The sequence below is a fragment of the Gambusia affinis genome, linkage group LG10 (assembly GCF_019740435.1).
Source record: "Gambusia affinis linkage group LG10, SWU_Gaff_1.0, whole genome shotgun sequence".
NCBI classification, from domain to species: Eukaryota; Metazoa; Chordata; class Actinopteri; order Cyprinodontiformes; family Poeciliidae; genus Gambusia; species Gambusia affinis.
Genome location: NC_057877.1, coordinates 3,999,050 through 4,013,366, shown reverse-complemented (window position 1 = coordinate 4,013,366; position 14,317 = coordinate 3,999,050). Strand labels below are relative to the sequence as shown.

The window sequence follows — 14,317 nt, the reverse complement described above, 5'->3', positions numbered from 1 at the left end:
GAAGGTCCACGCAAAAGTCAACAATCACAAAATAAAGTACAGCAATGAGCCTGTTGTATTAGTCATGCCTAACCGTAACAGGCAATAACTGATCAGAAAGTAGGCAAAGCGCTGCCAAGACATCTGCCAATTCGGGCCTCGTGGACAGAGTGTACAAATCTTTCCTTTCATTTCAGAAAAATAATTACTCAGCCTGGCTAGTCACTTCCTACCCCTCGGAGAGAACGAGGGAAAATAAGACAAAAAATAAATAAAAAATCAAACTCACAGCGATCTGTGGGGAATTCACCGACCTGACGCCGCTCTCCACACCGGCCGACAGCCCGTCAGGCACAAACTCAGGCGGCCCGGACGTCCGAGGGGTTCACTCCCGCGCTGCCGACGTGACACTGCCTCATGACCTCGGACCACTTGTTTAAAACCCTCTCCAGCATCTCGACCGGTGGCCAAAAGCCGTCAGGCACTAAACAATAAACCGGTGAATGGCGTTAATAATTAAGCGGCGGGATTGGGTGGCTGGTAATGTCACTAATGCATGGACAGACAAATGGCCGTGTTGTAGCACGACGGGAAGTATCAGCGGAAGAGCAACTGGAAAATAAGACATTTTATCCTCGCGCACTCAGGTGATGTTTTTCCAACAGCACAAACAACACAAATACTCCACACTAAAGCGTGTAATGCTAATCCATCTGACCTTATTTCAGCGTTCCTAGTATTGCTGGCAATAGCATGTTGGGACAATTTATATTTTTTCACAGCAACTTGAACATCATTGACATTGAGTCAAGTTAAAACTACAAACCTTAGCACTCTTTATCGAGATTTCGCACCAAGCAGTCATCCTTCACAAAGAAAAATAATTTATTTCTATTCAGCCCCGTAACTCTGATACCCTTAAAAGAAAAAAAAATCCAGTGCATACTACTCCCTTCAGAGGTTTTTATCAAGGTGTCATTGATTTAAAAAAAAACAGCTTGGGTGAAAGAATCTCTTACATAGTTCAAACAGTGGATGATTGAACTATTCAAAAAAATTCACAAATTTGGTATAAAGAAAGAAAGCCGTTGTTGGAAGAAAGCAGCAAGATGTTCCAGTGGTAGTATGATAGAAGCCAGCTACCAAAATGGTGGTGGCCAACCATTTATACCCCACAGACTGACTGCTGTCGAGGAGGCTGGTGGAGAGGAGAATCTCTGGTGAAATAGGTCCAAAAATAATGTGTTTGGCCAACATGCAAAGCTCAATATGTGGTGGAACCCTAACACCATGTATCACCCTGGAAACAATATCCGCACAAAGAAAAGTGATGGCGGCTTCATCATCCTGTGAGGGCTCTATAATTTGTTGTAGTCATGTGCTGCAATGGCCCATCGCAACCCATTGTCTGAGCTTCCGTTGCAGTTTTGAAGCTGCATTTTGGATCTTTGTTCCATTTCATGAAAAGGTTTGCGCCAGGCTTCAGCTGTCACGCAGATGGCCTCGCATTTTAATCGAACCTTTTACGATTCAATTAGTGACTGAATGATTGTCCAGCGTCTTTGGCTGCAAAGCTCAAATCATCGGCCCAAATGCTTTCCAGTTGGTATGGGGTGTTCGCATTAACATCTAGTTTGGTTTTCTCCAAACGTGTTGCTGTCGAATCTGACCAAACATTTTCACTTTGGTCCTGTGGTGTCGGTCTTGCGGTTTCTGAAGATAAAATGCGACACTTCCATGTTCTACTTCGAGAATGAAAGCCTTTCTCCTGACAACCGCACCAAACAAATCACACTCAATGACCCTTTTTACGATTGTAACAACATGCTAACCAGGGCCAAGTAAGGTCTGAGAGGAGATTCTTGTCTCTGTAGAGCGACTGATTCCAGATAGTATGAAAATGGTCTTTTGCACCAGTTTTTTTTTATTTTTATTATTGTTGTCTTTCCATCTTGCGTTAACCCACAGCTGAATGTTGCAGTGCTGCATTCTGGCAAAACCTCTGATTCCATACATGTGTTTATGATTGGTGGTGATATGATGAAGTGCATTTGATTAGCAGCACCTGGCTGCTATTGACCCCCAGATGGGAGCAGTAAGAGCTTTTAGAGTTGGGGATTTTGTAAACTACAAGGTGTAGCATGTTGTGTGTGGTTGTCTTTACACAGAATTCAAAGACCTGATGAGAACCTGGAGAATTTGTCCCAAAAGGTTAAACATCACAGTGGAAAAAGAAACTTTGCTTTTCTTCTTTCACGCTATAAAGCAAAGTAAAGCGTGGTCGTATTTGGCTAAACGTTGAGCAAACGTGATGGAAAAACTGATCCAAGTGAAACTGATTGGAGACTTCAGAGCAAACAATGAGCGTTCTGTCGGATTACGATCTCGGTGAATCTTGAATGAATCATGTGAATGTTGTGGTCACAAAGTCTTTTTCGTACAGAAATGTCAGCCTGACTCTTTTCCAGTTCTCTTTTTTTTGGTTCTGATTTCTTCATGTAATTCTATGAATGGAAATATTTCTGAATGGAATTAAATGAAATTAAAAAATACAAGTGTTTGTTACAGCCACAGATTTCAATGTACTTTGCTGAGTTTGTGTGTTTTGAATGCACGTTTGCTTTTTGAAGGGAGGGTAAAAAACTTCTTTCCTTCTCATTTGACTAAATCACCTTCTTCCCCATGTTTGCTCCACCACCCACAATACTATGTGGCAAACTGAAAACAGTACTTCTGTTGGCTTTCCATCAGCAATTACTTATTTATTGCCACTTTTCCATGAAGACCATTTGCTGTTACCGATAGTTAAGAGACTCTTCCACCTGAGCTTTGGATTTCTGTAGCTCCTTCAGATTGACAACGGCCCTGTTGACCGCTTCTTTGATTAATGTTCTCCTTCATGGCCCATCACTTGGGGTAAAAGGTCATGTCTTGGTAGGTTTGAGCTTGCATTCACACCAGCCCTATTTAGTCCACAGTCAAAAAAGTCTAGTTTGTTTGAGGAGGTGTGAATGCACAATGGAGCTCTAAACAGACCAAAAATAGTGAACTCTGGTCCACATAAAGGCCTCGGATTCGGTTCAGTAGAAGTAAACTCTGACAGTTTGAATGCATATAAGGATGGAAGTGACACCGCTCCAAAAGCAGGAAGTGGATTACATTGCAATGCATTCTGGGTCAACAGAACCAAAATAAATTTGCAAGTCTAGCATTACTGGGAAGTGTTGCTAATTGTGAAGAAGGAAGTTGTTGGTCTTTTCTGAGGTTTTCCTTCGATTCGTTCAATAGTTCTTGATGTAGCCAAGCACCACCACAGGCGAGGAGGTAAAAATGCTTTTCAAATAGTATGGGGCGTTTGACAGTGTAGTGTGAAAGCAAACCTCGCCAGCTGGAAATGTAGCAAATGTTGTAATTCTGGTCCCTAGTCAAACCAAATCTACCAAACTATCAGGTATGAAAACATCCTTAGATTTTATTTAGAGGTATTGGAGTAAGTGGGCCGACTAAAATTGCATCCCATATTTTTTCAAATGAGTGTGAAGAGAAGCTTACACTGCTAGTGTTTATCTGATTGGAGCCGTTGATGAGATGCAAACTCAGGACCCAGAGCAGATTCTATCATGAACCTAAACAGACAACTCTCTGTTGTTTCTGTCTCCAGATTTAGAGGTGCACTGCAAAAACACAAAATCGTACCAAGTAGTTTTGGGCTGGTTTCTGATGGATATAGTACGCTTGGAATAAGACAAAACAAACAGAGTAACTTTTCAGTAAAAAATGGGATCTTGTTTTAAGTCAATAATGCCTTATTATTGATGAAAAAGTGCTTGTTGCACTGGCCAATTATTTCACTCATAACATGGGAAATGATATAATTAAAATAATCTGCCAAGGGAACTAGTACTTTTTCCATGAAGATTACAAAATTATTAACTTAAAACAAGCTGAATAGTTACTTATAAGTTTAGTTTTTTTTTTTCAAGTTTACTAAGATATTTGAATAAGAAAATAGACCAAAAATGCTTGGTGTGATTTCGTGGTTTTGCACCAAAATGAGATCTGCCACCTCCTAAAGCATTACAGAGTCGGCTTCCTTCATATCACAAGGAGTTAAACCCACCTACTATTACTTAAAGGTCCGCAGTCAAGATGACCTCTTTGTTAACATCCAGCTTTTGTATCCACTTCAAACCAACACACAGCCAAGAAACACGATACACCCTACTGTCTACTGACAACACAGTCCCCAGAGGTGACAATCATAACACTTCCAAGTCACTGGAATAAAAAAAAAAAGAAAGAAAGAAAAGAAGAACACATGACACAGAGGACTAGACGAGTGTTTGAAGCCGATGGCATCCTGCTCTCCTTGGTACTCTGAAGGATTAAGTTGCTGGTTCCAGGCATCAGAGCGGTGAAAACACTGAAACATAAGCCGGCAGATCCCGTATCAGGCTCGGCCCCTGGGCCCTCCACCTGAGCCGCAGGAGAGTGGTAACCGATAGGTCCTCAGGTAGCGGAGGCTCCGACCGCCTCTGACGCCACAGCGGCCCCTGTGCTAATTAGCTCCCCATTGTTTATATGGGGGAATTGTTTGTGAATTGGAGCCAAGCCTCGCCGATTCACCATCATCATCACCATCATCATCATCATCATAATCCTCTTCACGGAGGAGTGCTGACCTTCTCAGCTGACCTATTTATGGATTTCTTTGGAGTGCACCTGTGCTTACTGTGTGCCTTGCTAAATAGTTTGTTTGATGTTTTTTTGTTTACATTTATAACATTAGAATGAGAAACTTTGTTTAAGCAGGTTTTTTAAAAAGACACCGTCAATCTGTAAATTTAACTTACGTTGATGCGTGGAGAGAATTAAGTCGCTCTTGTCCATTGAAACTAAAACTGAACTTTTTGACCCGCTGAGCACACAAACCCAACTGACTGCAGCATCATGCTCTATGGACTTTTTTTTTCTTCTTTTTTTGAGATGGGACAGGCAAAAGTATACAATTGGTTCTTCTTTGCATTCATCAAACGGACAAAATCGCAACAAATTACTTTGACGTCTGAACTTGGAACATGAGGAAATGAGAAAAAGCTCCTGAAATGTGAATACTTTTGCAAGCGTACCGCTGTGGGGATGAAGGATACTGTTCAAAATCAATCCAACGAGCTGCAACCTTGATGTCATAATCGGTTGTAATTCATCATCAGCATTTAGAAAGAAACACGAATCTCACGTCAAGCTGTTACCACTAAAATATTCATCTCATTAACAAGCGTTGTGCTTCCCGCACACCAGAGCTAATCCCATAAAGGCCTCTGAGGCAAACGGAGAGGAATGGATCTCCTCCTGATCACACGCCATTGTGGCCTGTAATGCCTTATTAAACACAAAAGCCTTCATCCTTCATTCTCTTAGAGCTCTTAAACCGAGAGCAGCGCAATCAAGCAGAGTGGAGGGGAGCAGTTCAGCAGAGTGACAGGCCCGGCCCGAATCAAATGCATGTTACAAATTAAGAAAATGATTCACGGAGGCTTCAAGACTTTCCAGATGTTTGCTGTTGACCGGCCTCCCTCCGCCACCATTCCCCGTTCAGAGCGCTGATTTGTTTCACGACGAAGCCAAACAGGACTCACGTGAAGGACGGGAAGTTAGCCTAGCCTTGCAGTTAGCCTAGCATTTCAGCTACTGCCAGCTGTTTTTGTTGGACGGTGGGCGGGGGAGCTAAGGGCAAAAGATTTTTTACACTTATAAATACAAGGTTTTGTTGTTTTTTTTTCAGTTCACTTTTTTCTGATGATAATCCTGCACTCCAGTTGTACTCGGAGCTGGAAAATTTAACAAAAAATTTTTTTAAATCGACTGAAACGCCCTCCAAAGTCAGATTTCCCACTGGGAAACTGCAAGCAACTGACCATCTCCAGTTAGGACTTGTAAGGCAGCTTTTCAATATGGCCGCTCCTCCCATCAACAGTAGAAAACTGTGGAGGAAACATGTTGGTTTCACAAGACACACATGTAAGAGAGCATCTAAAATCAATGTTACAGACGCCGCCTGTAGCTCTCAACTGAACACATTAAAGGTAGTGTTTGCTTATGGAAAATAAAACTTAAAATAATGTTCGTAAAAGCTACTGCTAACAATGTTTAAGGATGTCACCATGTGGAAACCATGTCTTCTTAACCAGAACACCTCGGGGCTGATGTCAAAACCAGCTCCCAGTTCAAATTCCACAAGTAACTGGATCGCAGAATTAGGTAATCAGTGTAATATCCAGTTTGGAAAGTTGTAAAACGTCTCCAGCTCAGTCAGGTGAAAAGATGCTCTATTAACATTGAGATTTGGTCACAGTGAAGGTCACTGCAGTACAGTGACCTTCACAATGCATTAGCCTGGTGGAAGAAGCTATCAGAAGATGGGTGCACTGCAGTCAGAAAGAGTTGGACATGGTCAGCAACAAAACTCAGAGAATGGATTATGGATAATAATAATAATCACTGGTTATCGTCTCTCTTTTTCAGGCCGTTCTCTGTAAGCCTGAGAGATGACTGTGAGCATAAATCTCTACAGATCAGGTGTTTGTTTCAGACCAGCCCATGACATACCTGTGCATAAACCGATGGGCTGACCAGCAGACAGACGTAGGACCAACATGATGCGCCCACTGGATTAAAAAAAGATCAACTTGCTCAAACTTGCTAAAAAAAAATAAAAAAAAATCTGTTGTGTTGCTTCTATACACAGTACCGTAATTTATGTAAAATATAAAAAGGCAGTAGACATCATTATATATTAATATAGATTAATATACATGCCAGATCAACCAAATAGGCTCATTTTCAGCTGTATTACTCTTAACTGGGTAAAATTTCTGGCTACTTTACCAACAGCGAGTGACTTTACTGAATGAAGAACAAGCTTGTTTTAACCAAACATACATGAGAGTAGGCCTGTCACAATAAACAATAGTTAATCCCTAGATAAATGAAAAGAAATTCAATCGTTTTCATTTGCTTGATTTATTGTTTTTCACCAAAAAACTGAGTGATAAAAGTCGTCAGTCTGGTGTTTTGGTCTCAACTAGCCCTTTTTTTTTGAAAGATAATTTTGTTTACAGAAACTTTATATTTTATTTCATTTGTTGTTTCTGTTGTTTTCTCTATTTGATTTGGACATTTAAAACGTCTTCCAATTAGAATGCAAAGGTTGTTGATCCTTGAGGATACATTCTTGCATCATTGTGACATTATTACTATTATATTACTTGAAAATGGTCTCAGAACAACAATATAATTGTTTATCGCAATAAGTTCTGGGACAATTCACTTATCATGACAAGTATTTATTTTTTCGTGTACTACTTTGTACTTTTACTTGAGTAAAAATATGTTTACTCGAGCAGAATATCATGATGCATTGTTTGGCGACTCTACCCACCTCTGTTTATGTTTAAAAACATAAATTAGGCAAAGGAAATGAAGCTGCGGCAAAATCCGCAGCTGAGCCAGAAAGCTTACGTTCTTCTCTATGGCACGAAGGTACCTGGCACATTCAGAGTGCCTGTTGTACTCTGCTAAGTCTGCTGCTGTGAAGCCATCAATATCCTCCTCAGTGGAGTTCGCTCCGTTGGCCAACAGGATTTTACAGATCTGAGAAATCAAACGAGACAACATCAGCAGAGAAGAAAATAACAATACATATAAAACTGCTTTATTCCCCCCATCCCTTTTAAATTGTGCCAACAAATAAATAAACAGCTTAGTCTAACTTCCAGCTCCCCGTTCTCTGCAGCGTCATGAAGAGGGGTCCCTCCCCAGAAATCTTTGATGACTTTAGAACCCACGTGGAGCAGCTTCTCCAAGATGCAACGGTGCCCCCTGCTGGCGGCAAAGTGCATGGCTGTTGCTCCTTCCCCGTCTTGGCAGGACAAACCCACGTCGGTGCAGGTCACCTGAATTAGAAAATTCCCAAAACGCAGCTCAGACCACAGCAGCAGCAGCAACAACAACAACCTCTTCAGAGAAAGGTCAGAGAAATCCCCAGCACTGACCAGCCAGTCCACCACAGCCTGGTGGCCCATGTGAGCGGCGGCGTGAAGGCACGTCATGCCGTCGTAGGCCGTCAGGTGAACGTCGGCCCCGCGGTCTGTCACGAGGTACCGAGCCACGTGCAGGTGCCCCTCCTGGCAGGCCAGGTACAGCGGCGTGGCCCCTGTGGCCGTCTGCCGGTTCACACACCTGCAGCCAGAACACGGACAGCGCGGTTACTGCAGCAACAGGAACCAACAACAACCAAATGGTTGCTTTTTGTAGAAGTAAAGTGAATTAAAGAGACAGAAGTATAATGTTTAGGTGCTTCACAAATGGAAAGACTGATGGGACTCAGCCTGGGAGAACAGATATCAAAATGTGTGCTCCAAATTAGAGGCATTCATCATTTATCGTGATATATTTCTTGTCATGAGAAGAATATTCATTTATTGTTGTCACAATAAATTTCAATAAATGATTATTGTCAATATGGTTAGTGGTACTATTCTGTCCACTGTTTGTTCAATAAAAGCATCAAAAGATACCAATAAGTTTTAAAAAAACCGTTGCCGTGTGAAGCTTAGTGATACAATTCACACTTCTCTATGTGAGTGGTGCCCAAAGAAACGCATTGCAAACAGAAATGTTTTTCAAGAGCACCATTAGGCTTTGCGAGACAGTCATACATTTACCTGAAAAATATCTAATGACTCGCAAAAGTATTGCAAAATATCGTGAGAAAACTTTTAGTGCACATCGCCCACCTCAACTCTAAATCCATGCATCTATTTTTAATACATCAGGAAATCAGAGCCTTCCTAAAATATTCCCCTTTTTATGTTCAGTAAACTCTGTTGTTCATCACTGCAGGTTTTTAGTGTGTTAGGACTGGAGGGTAGCAAAAGGAACCATCATTTATAAATGATAAACGTGTAAAAAGCCTTCAAATAAATTCTGCAGGATCATGATCTCAAGCTAAACACAAGTTAACCTAATTTGATTTATATAGCACATTTTTAGCAACAAGGCAATTCAAAGTGCTTCGCAGAATGAGAATCACATAATCACAAAAGTGATAGCAGTAACATCCAAGTCTAATTTTCACTACATTTATTCAGTGGTAAGAAAAGCTCAGGTAAAAAAAAAAAAAAATCACTAATAAAGCAGTCACATAAAACTCAATCATTTTCAATAAAAAACTTTAAAAACATGTTTAGAGTTTCTTGGAACTGGAACTTCTAATTCTGTTTCCCGGGGGTATAAATATGATGTGACACAGAGGCCCATTTCTCTGGCCACAAGGCTGGATAAAGACCCATATTTATGTTGCCACTACACAGAGCAGGAAGGCAAGGGAGAGAAAAAAAAATCTCACAGTTAGAGAACCGCAGCAAAGAGTGGCACGTTGGAGTCACCAAGTCTACCTAATAACCATTAAACACTATCTACATGCCAGCTACTTGGAGGGTTGCCAGAAAAAAAAAAAAAAAAAAAAGACATTTTCTGTCCTAGCATTAAAAAGGTAGCCATGTTCAGTTTGCCAAACTCCACTGAGCTTTAACTGAATTCATGTGCTTTGGTCATATGAGACTGAGATTGAGTTTTCAGGAACAAACACAAATGGGTGTTTGGTTTATGGTTTGAAGCAAAACGTCATCAATGAGACTTGTACGAAAATGAGGATTTGGCCAAATCTACATGGAAGCTGCTCAAGAGACACAAAACAATCTTCTGTTTTCACAGCCATGTCAAAACAGGCTGTGGAGGTCAGTCCGCAGGCTTAAACCCTAGAGAGTGGGAGTAACAGAACATGGGAGAGGAGTCTGAAGCCCTGGGACTGTTCAAAGACAAATGGTCAAAAACTCCTCTCTGTGTATGCCACAATCATGGAACGTGTAATAAAATGCATCTTCCTTCTGTTCCACTGACAAATGGAAGATCTACAGCAGAACAATTTGGCCACTGGCCATTTACTAAAAGCAGTGTTAGTAAATGACACTGCATAAACTTTTCCCCCACTAAATAAATGTTCTCAGATTAAAGTTGTGCTATGTAACTTTAATTTTTTTTTTCATTTTTTAACATATTTGTTAAAACTATCACTATGTTGTGATAGTATAAGACGAGACAGATCATCTGTGAAAAGCTCCTTTGCCTTCTCCCTCTGGTTCTGTTGTGATCTGAAACAACCAATCAAAGCCAGGAGGAGGGTCTTAGCGCTGTCAATCAACGTTTCTCTCTGCTCCGCTACAGCTGGTTCACCGCAATGGAGTCTGCCATCAATGCTCAGGCCAGTTAGCTTGGCTAGCCTGACAGCAGAGAAACCTTTTTCTGTAATGCTAAGTGATTTCTTCACCATTAGTGCATTTAGCAGCGTGTACCCGTTGATTGACAGCACAAAGACCTTCCTCTTAGCTCTGATTGGTTGTTTCTGACCGGGAGCGGTGCAATAATACAGATTATCTGTGTCATATTATACTGTTAAGACATGGTGACAGTTTAACCAATATGTATTTTTGTGAAAGTTAACTAATGCAACTATTAAGGTTGCATTTACATGTTTCATTGTGAGATCAGGCTACTGCAGCAAGATGAATGCACTGTAAGGCTCTGACTCATCTTTATTCAGCAACTGTGCTCAATAATTCATCAGCCAAAGCAAAGTGATGTTTGGTGAAGGAAAATAACAGGGATTCAAAGTGGGAGAATGAACTTCATTAACCAGCATGCTTTTAAAGTCGCCATACATCCACATCAAATGACTGGACTTAAATCGGACTTTTATATTTCTACAAAAGGTTTTACAGAAAGGAGTCAATACGGAGGTCATGGTGTGACTCTAGTGAATTGTTTAAAAAAAAGGGGAAAGTAATCCTCCAACCTGCCACCTCACAGCAGCCTCTCTCTTTCTCCTGTAACTCGCCCTTTCACTTCATCAGTTTGACCTGACGACAGGCTATCACTCGCTGGGGTCACTGGGAGGTCACATCCACTGAAACAGAGCCACGGCCCAGTGTGGGCTGCTCTCTCATCCTGCCTTCTGAAAAACCATGGAGGTTTAAGCTCTAAATACTGAGTTTCATACTTTTAAACCAGTGGAAGGACAGAAGATCATTTCCAAGGCACTTAAACAAGTTTGGTAATAAGGATATTTAGAAATAATGGGAGAAAATTTTTAATTTTTACACCGTTTACAAAATGCAAGAACAACACTCTGGGAATTAAAATGCTTTAACTAAGACATTAGCTGATACTGGCACTAAAATAAAGGTCACATTATTACTATTTGTATATCTTATTAACACTCGAAGAAAAACAGGTTAAGCATAAATATCTTTTAAAAACAATCTGTGTTGAACTTCCAGCTTTGCTAGGATCCCTTATTTGTATGAATCACATTTGTATATTTTCCATGAGCTGCTATAACATTTGAAACATTCATTTAGCTAGTTTTTAGTTGACAGATTCCCCACAAATTTTGAAACAACAAAATGTCGAGGTCGGCTCCGGTTGGACAGTACGATGGAGAGGTTAATGGACTGGAACAGCCTCCATAACAAACAGTCTGTTTATTACAGACTGGCATGACTCTGTAATAAACATGGATCATGAACATGAAGAAATATTCATGAATGTTTATGAGAGTTGTCATTAATTGTCTTTTGGTAAAAAAAAAAAACAACTTTTACTGAAAAGTTGCTATTAAAGTCAATTTAAAGTGTCAATTTTGCATTAAAAGTATCACTATTTACCAAACATCACTTCATGAGAGCAGTCATAAATATTCATGAAGACTCCTTCATGTTCATGACAATGTTATGTTAGTCTTACGCACACCCCTTCAAATAAAGTGTTACCCAAACGAACACTATAAATCATATTAAAGTTCAAAATTTTCCTAAATTTGGTTGTGGAAATTGTAGAAAGAAAAACGCTTGTCCCAGTTGGAATGAGGATTTTTTATTTTTTTTTTTTGGAAAATCATTCAAAATCCCGCCCCCCCAGGATTATCAAGACTGCATCTGGGTCCTGGATTTCCATAGGTCTTCGAACGCCTCGTTAAAGTCTGGACCACAGACTGCTGCAGCGTGGATGGAAACGCACAATCCTCACCTGGGCGCCTCCCGGAGGAGAAGCTGGAGACAGGCGAGACCCCCGTTGGCTGCAGCGTAGTGAGCTGGTACCGCTCCACGGTCTGTCTGGGCAGTGGCCACTCCTCCAACCGACAGGAGCCACTCAGTCACCTCCACACGGCCAAACCGAGCTGCCAGGTGAAGAGCCGTGGCTCCCGCCGCGTCGCCGTCCTGGAAAAGAGTCACAGAAGACATAAAGGATCGGGGGATGTGCCGCTTTCCAGAGCTGCAGCACAGACTGCTATTCCTGTTAATAAGCATATAATTAGCGCTTAATTTGAGTCGATACAGTTTCTAATTCTGGAGGAAAAGAAACAAATAAAAACTTAACTGTGCAGTCGTTAAGAACGTTTAGGAGGTGGCTTTGCACCCGACATCTGGAAATAATTTCTACTTGCTGCTGCTGCAAGTGGATCCACAGGAAGACAACATATATTACATAATCAGCTAGTAATATTTTAATAAATTAATAAATAAAAGTTCATGTACAGTACTGATTGCAATCTGCAGCCACGAAACAGCTCTCCAGGATACAAGTATTAAAACGTACAAACAAGTGCTAATACAATTTAACAACAGGTTAAGGTTCCATGTAAATTATTAGAATTGAGTCTCTGACCAAAACAAAATTGAAATATTGTTTTCAAAGATTTTTTTACCAACAAAACTCTAAAAATAACTCATAACTCATAGCAGCTTCACTGTCCCAACAACATGATGCTGCTGCCACCACTACCACGTTTTACAGTAACTCAGGTTCTTGTTTTTTCCCCGCACTTTTTATTTCTTCATGCGATGGATGGGATTCGTACACTGTTATTTTATGATATTGGTGGAGAACATTCCCTCTTTTCAATACTCTGTTGTGTTCCTTCGTGATGCTGTCTGTTCTCTAACGAAACTCAGAGGCCTTCATTCAACAGCTGGATTTAATGGAAGTTACACTTTGTATTAGTCATGCTTTGTGTTGGTCTGTTAAAGAAAATCTGAATAGAAAATATTGATTCCTTTCTACTGATGAGACAAAATGAGAAAAAGTTTCAAGAAACTGAGTAATTTTGCAATGCACTTCGTGTCAAGGAATAAGATTAAGGACATGACCATAATTTACATTTGAAGTTAACTGACATTAACATTTATAAACACACAGCTATTGATATGGTAATTAATGCATTCAATGGGTAACACATAATTTAAAAAGCTAGCTTTTTGTAACTTTAAAGACATTAACAAAAGCTGCAAGTTTTGATGTAACATTTACAGATCAGTTCAAGCGGAACCAGGAATAGTCAAACAAATGAACAGAGCAGCGACGTACTTGGCTTACAGCATCCTCTGGATGACATGACATAAGATTAAACCACACCGTGACCTCTGGCCTCTGGGTCAGGAGCTTCACCAGCCTCATCACATCAGGCCTTGGCCTAACCTGTCTGGGGAAGCCCAACCAACTCATGACAGTAAACCTTAACTAACACGGGACACTACCTGAGCTTTTTAGGAGTAGCAGGCCTTCACTCACGGACATTTAACTAGGTAGCGATGACAGAGAGGCACCTAATCAGTGTTCTCCAGTTATTGATCATATCCTGTACACAATTGCTAAATACAGAACTAGAAATTACCTTTCCACCATAACTTCGGCGCCACTGCCCAAAGCTCATACTTAATTCCTCTTCAGGTCTTTTCTTTCTAAATATACCTACCTAAATATTCTTTCTAGACATACCTCAACCCTGCAGCCTCCTCGTTGCACGAGCCACTGCAACTCCCGGATGTTACCAGTGGCTGCCGCATCGTGCGCTGCCGTGGCCCCGTTTGAGGCTCGTGAGTCCGCAGGGAGCCCGAGGTCGCTCACCAGGAGCTGCAGGCAGTCCAGGCGTCCACACCGAGCGGCGTGGTGAACCGGGCCGGCACCTTGGGAATCGCAGATAGCGGGTGAGAGCTGACCGGAAGATGCTAGACTCCTCAGAGCTGCGAGGTCTGCGTCTCGAGCCGCCTGGATGGCGCGATGCAGCACCATGGTCAGCTTCTTGACGTAGAATATGGCAATTTTTCCGGAGCACCGTGAGACACCATCACATGATGATAAAAAAAAAAAACAAACAAAAAAAACACTACATGCTCTCCTCGCCTCCTCCTGAGCCAGGAAAGTGACACCCTGACAGCAG

The 14,317-nt window shown here is 41.2% G+C and overlaps 1 protein-coding gene across 1 annotated transcript in view; it reads right to left on the bottom strand.

Moving 5' to 3' along the window:
• LOC122838188 (espin-like protein) overlaps positions 1 to 14,257 on the bottom strand; it is a 25,100-nt gene extending 10,843 nt beyond the window's left edge. The window contains 5 exon segments of the mRNA XM_044128637.1: positions 7,501 to 7,632; positions 7,752 to 7,934; positions 8,034 to 8,220; positions 12,127 to 12,317; positions 13,876 to 14,257. Coding sequence (XP_043984572.1) covers positions 7,501 to 7,632; positions 7,752 to 7,934; positions 8,034 to 8,220; positions 12,127 to 12,317; positions 13,876 to 14,169 — 987 coding nt within the window. The 5' untranslated portion in view covers positions 14,170 to 14,257.
• Positions 14,258 to 14,317: the final 60 nt, after the last annotated feature.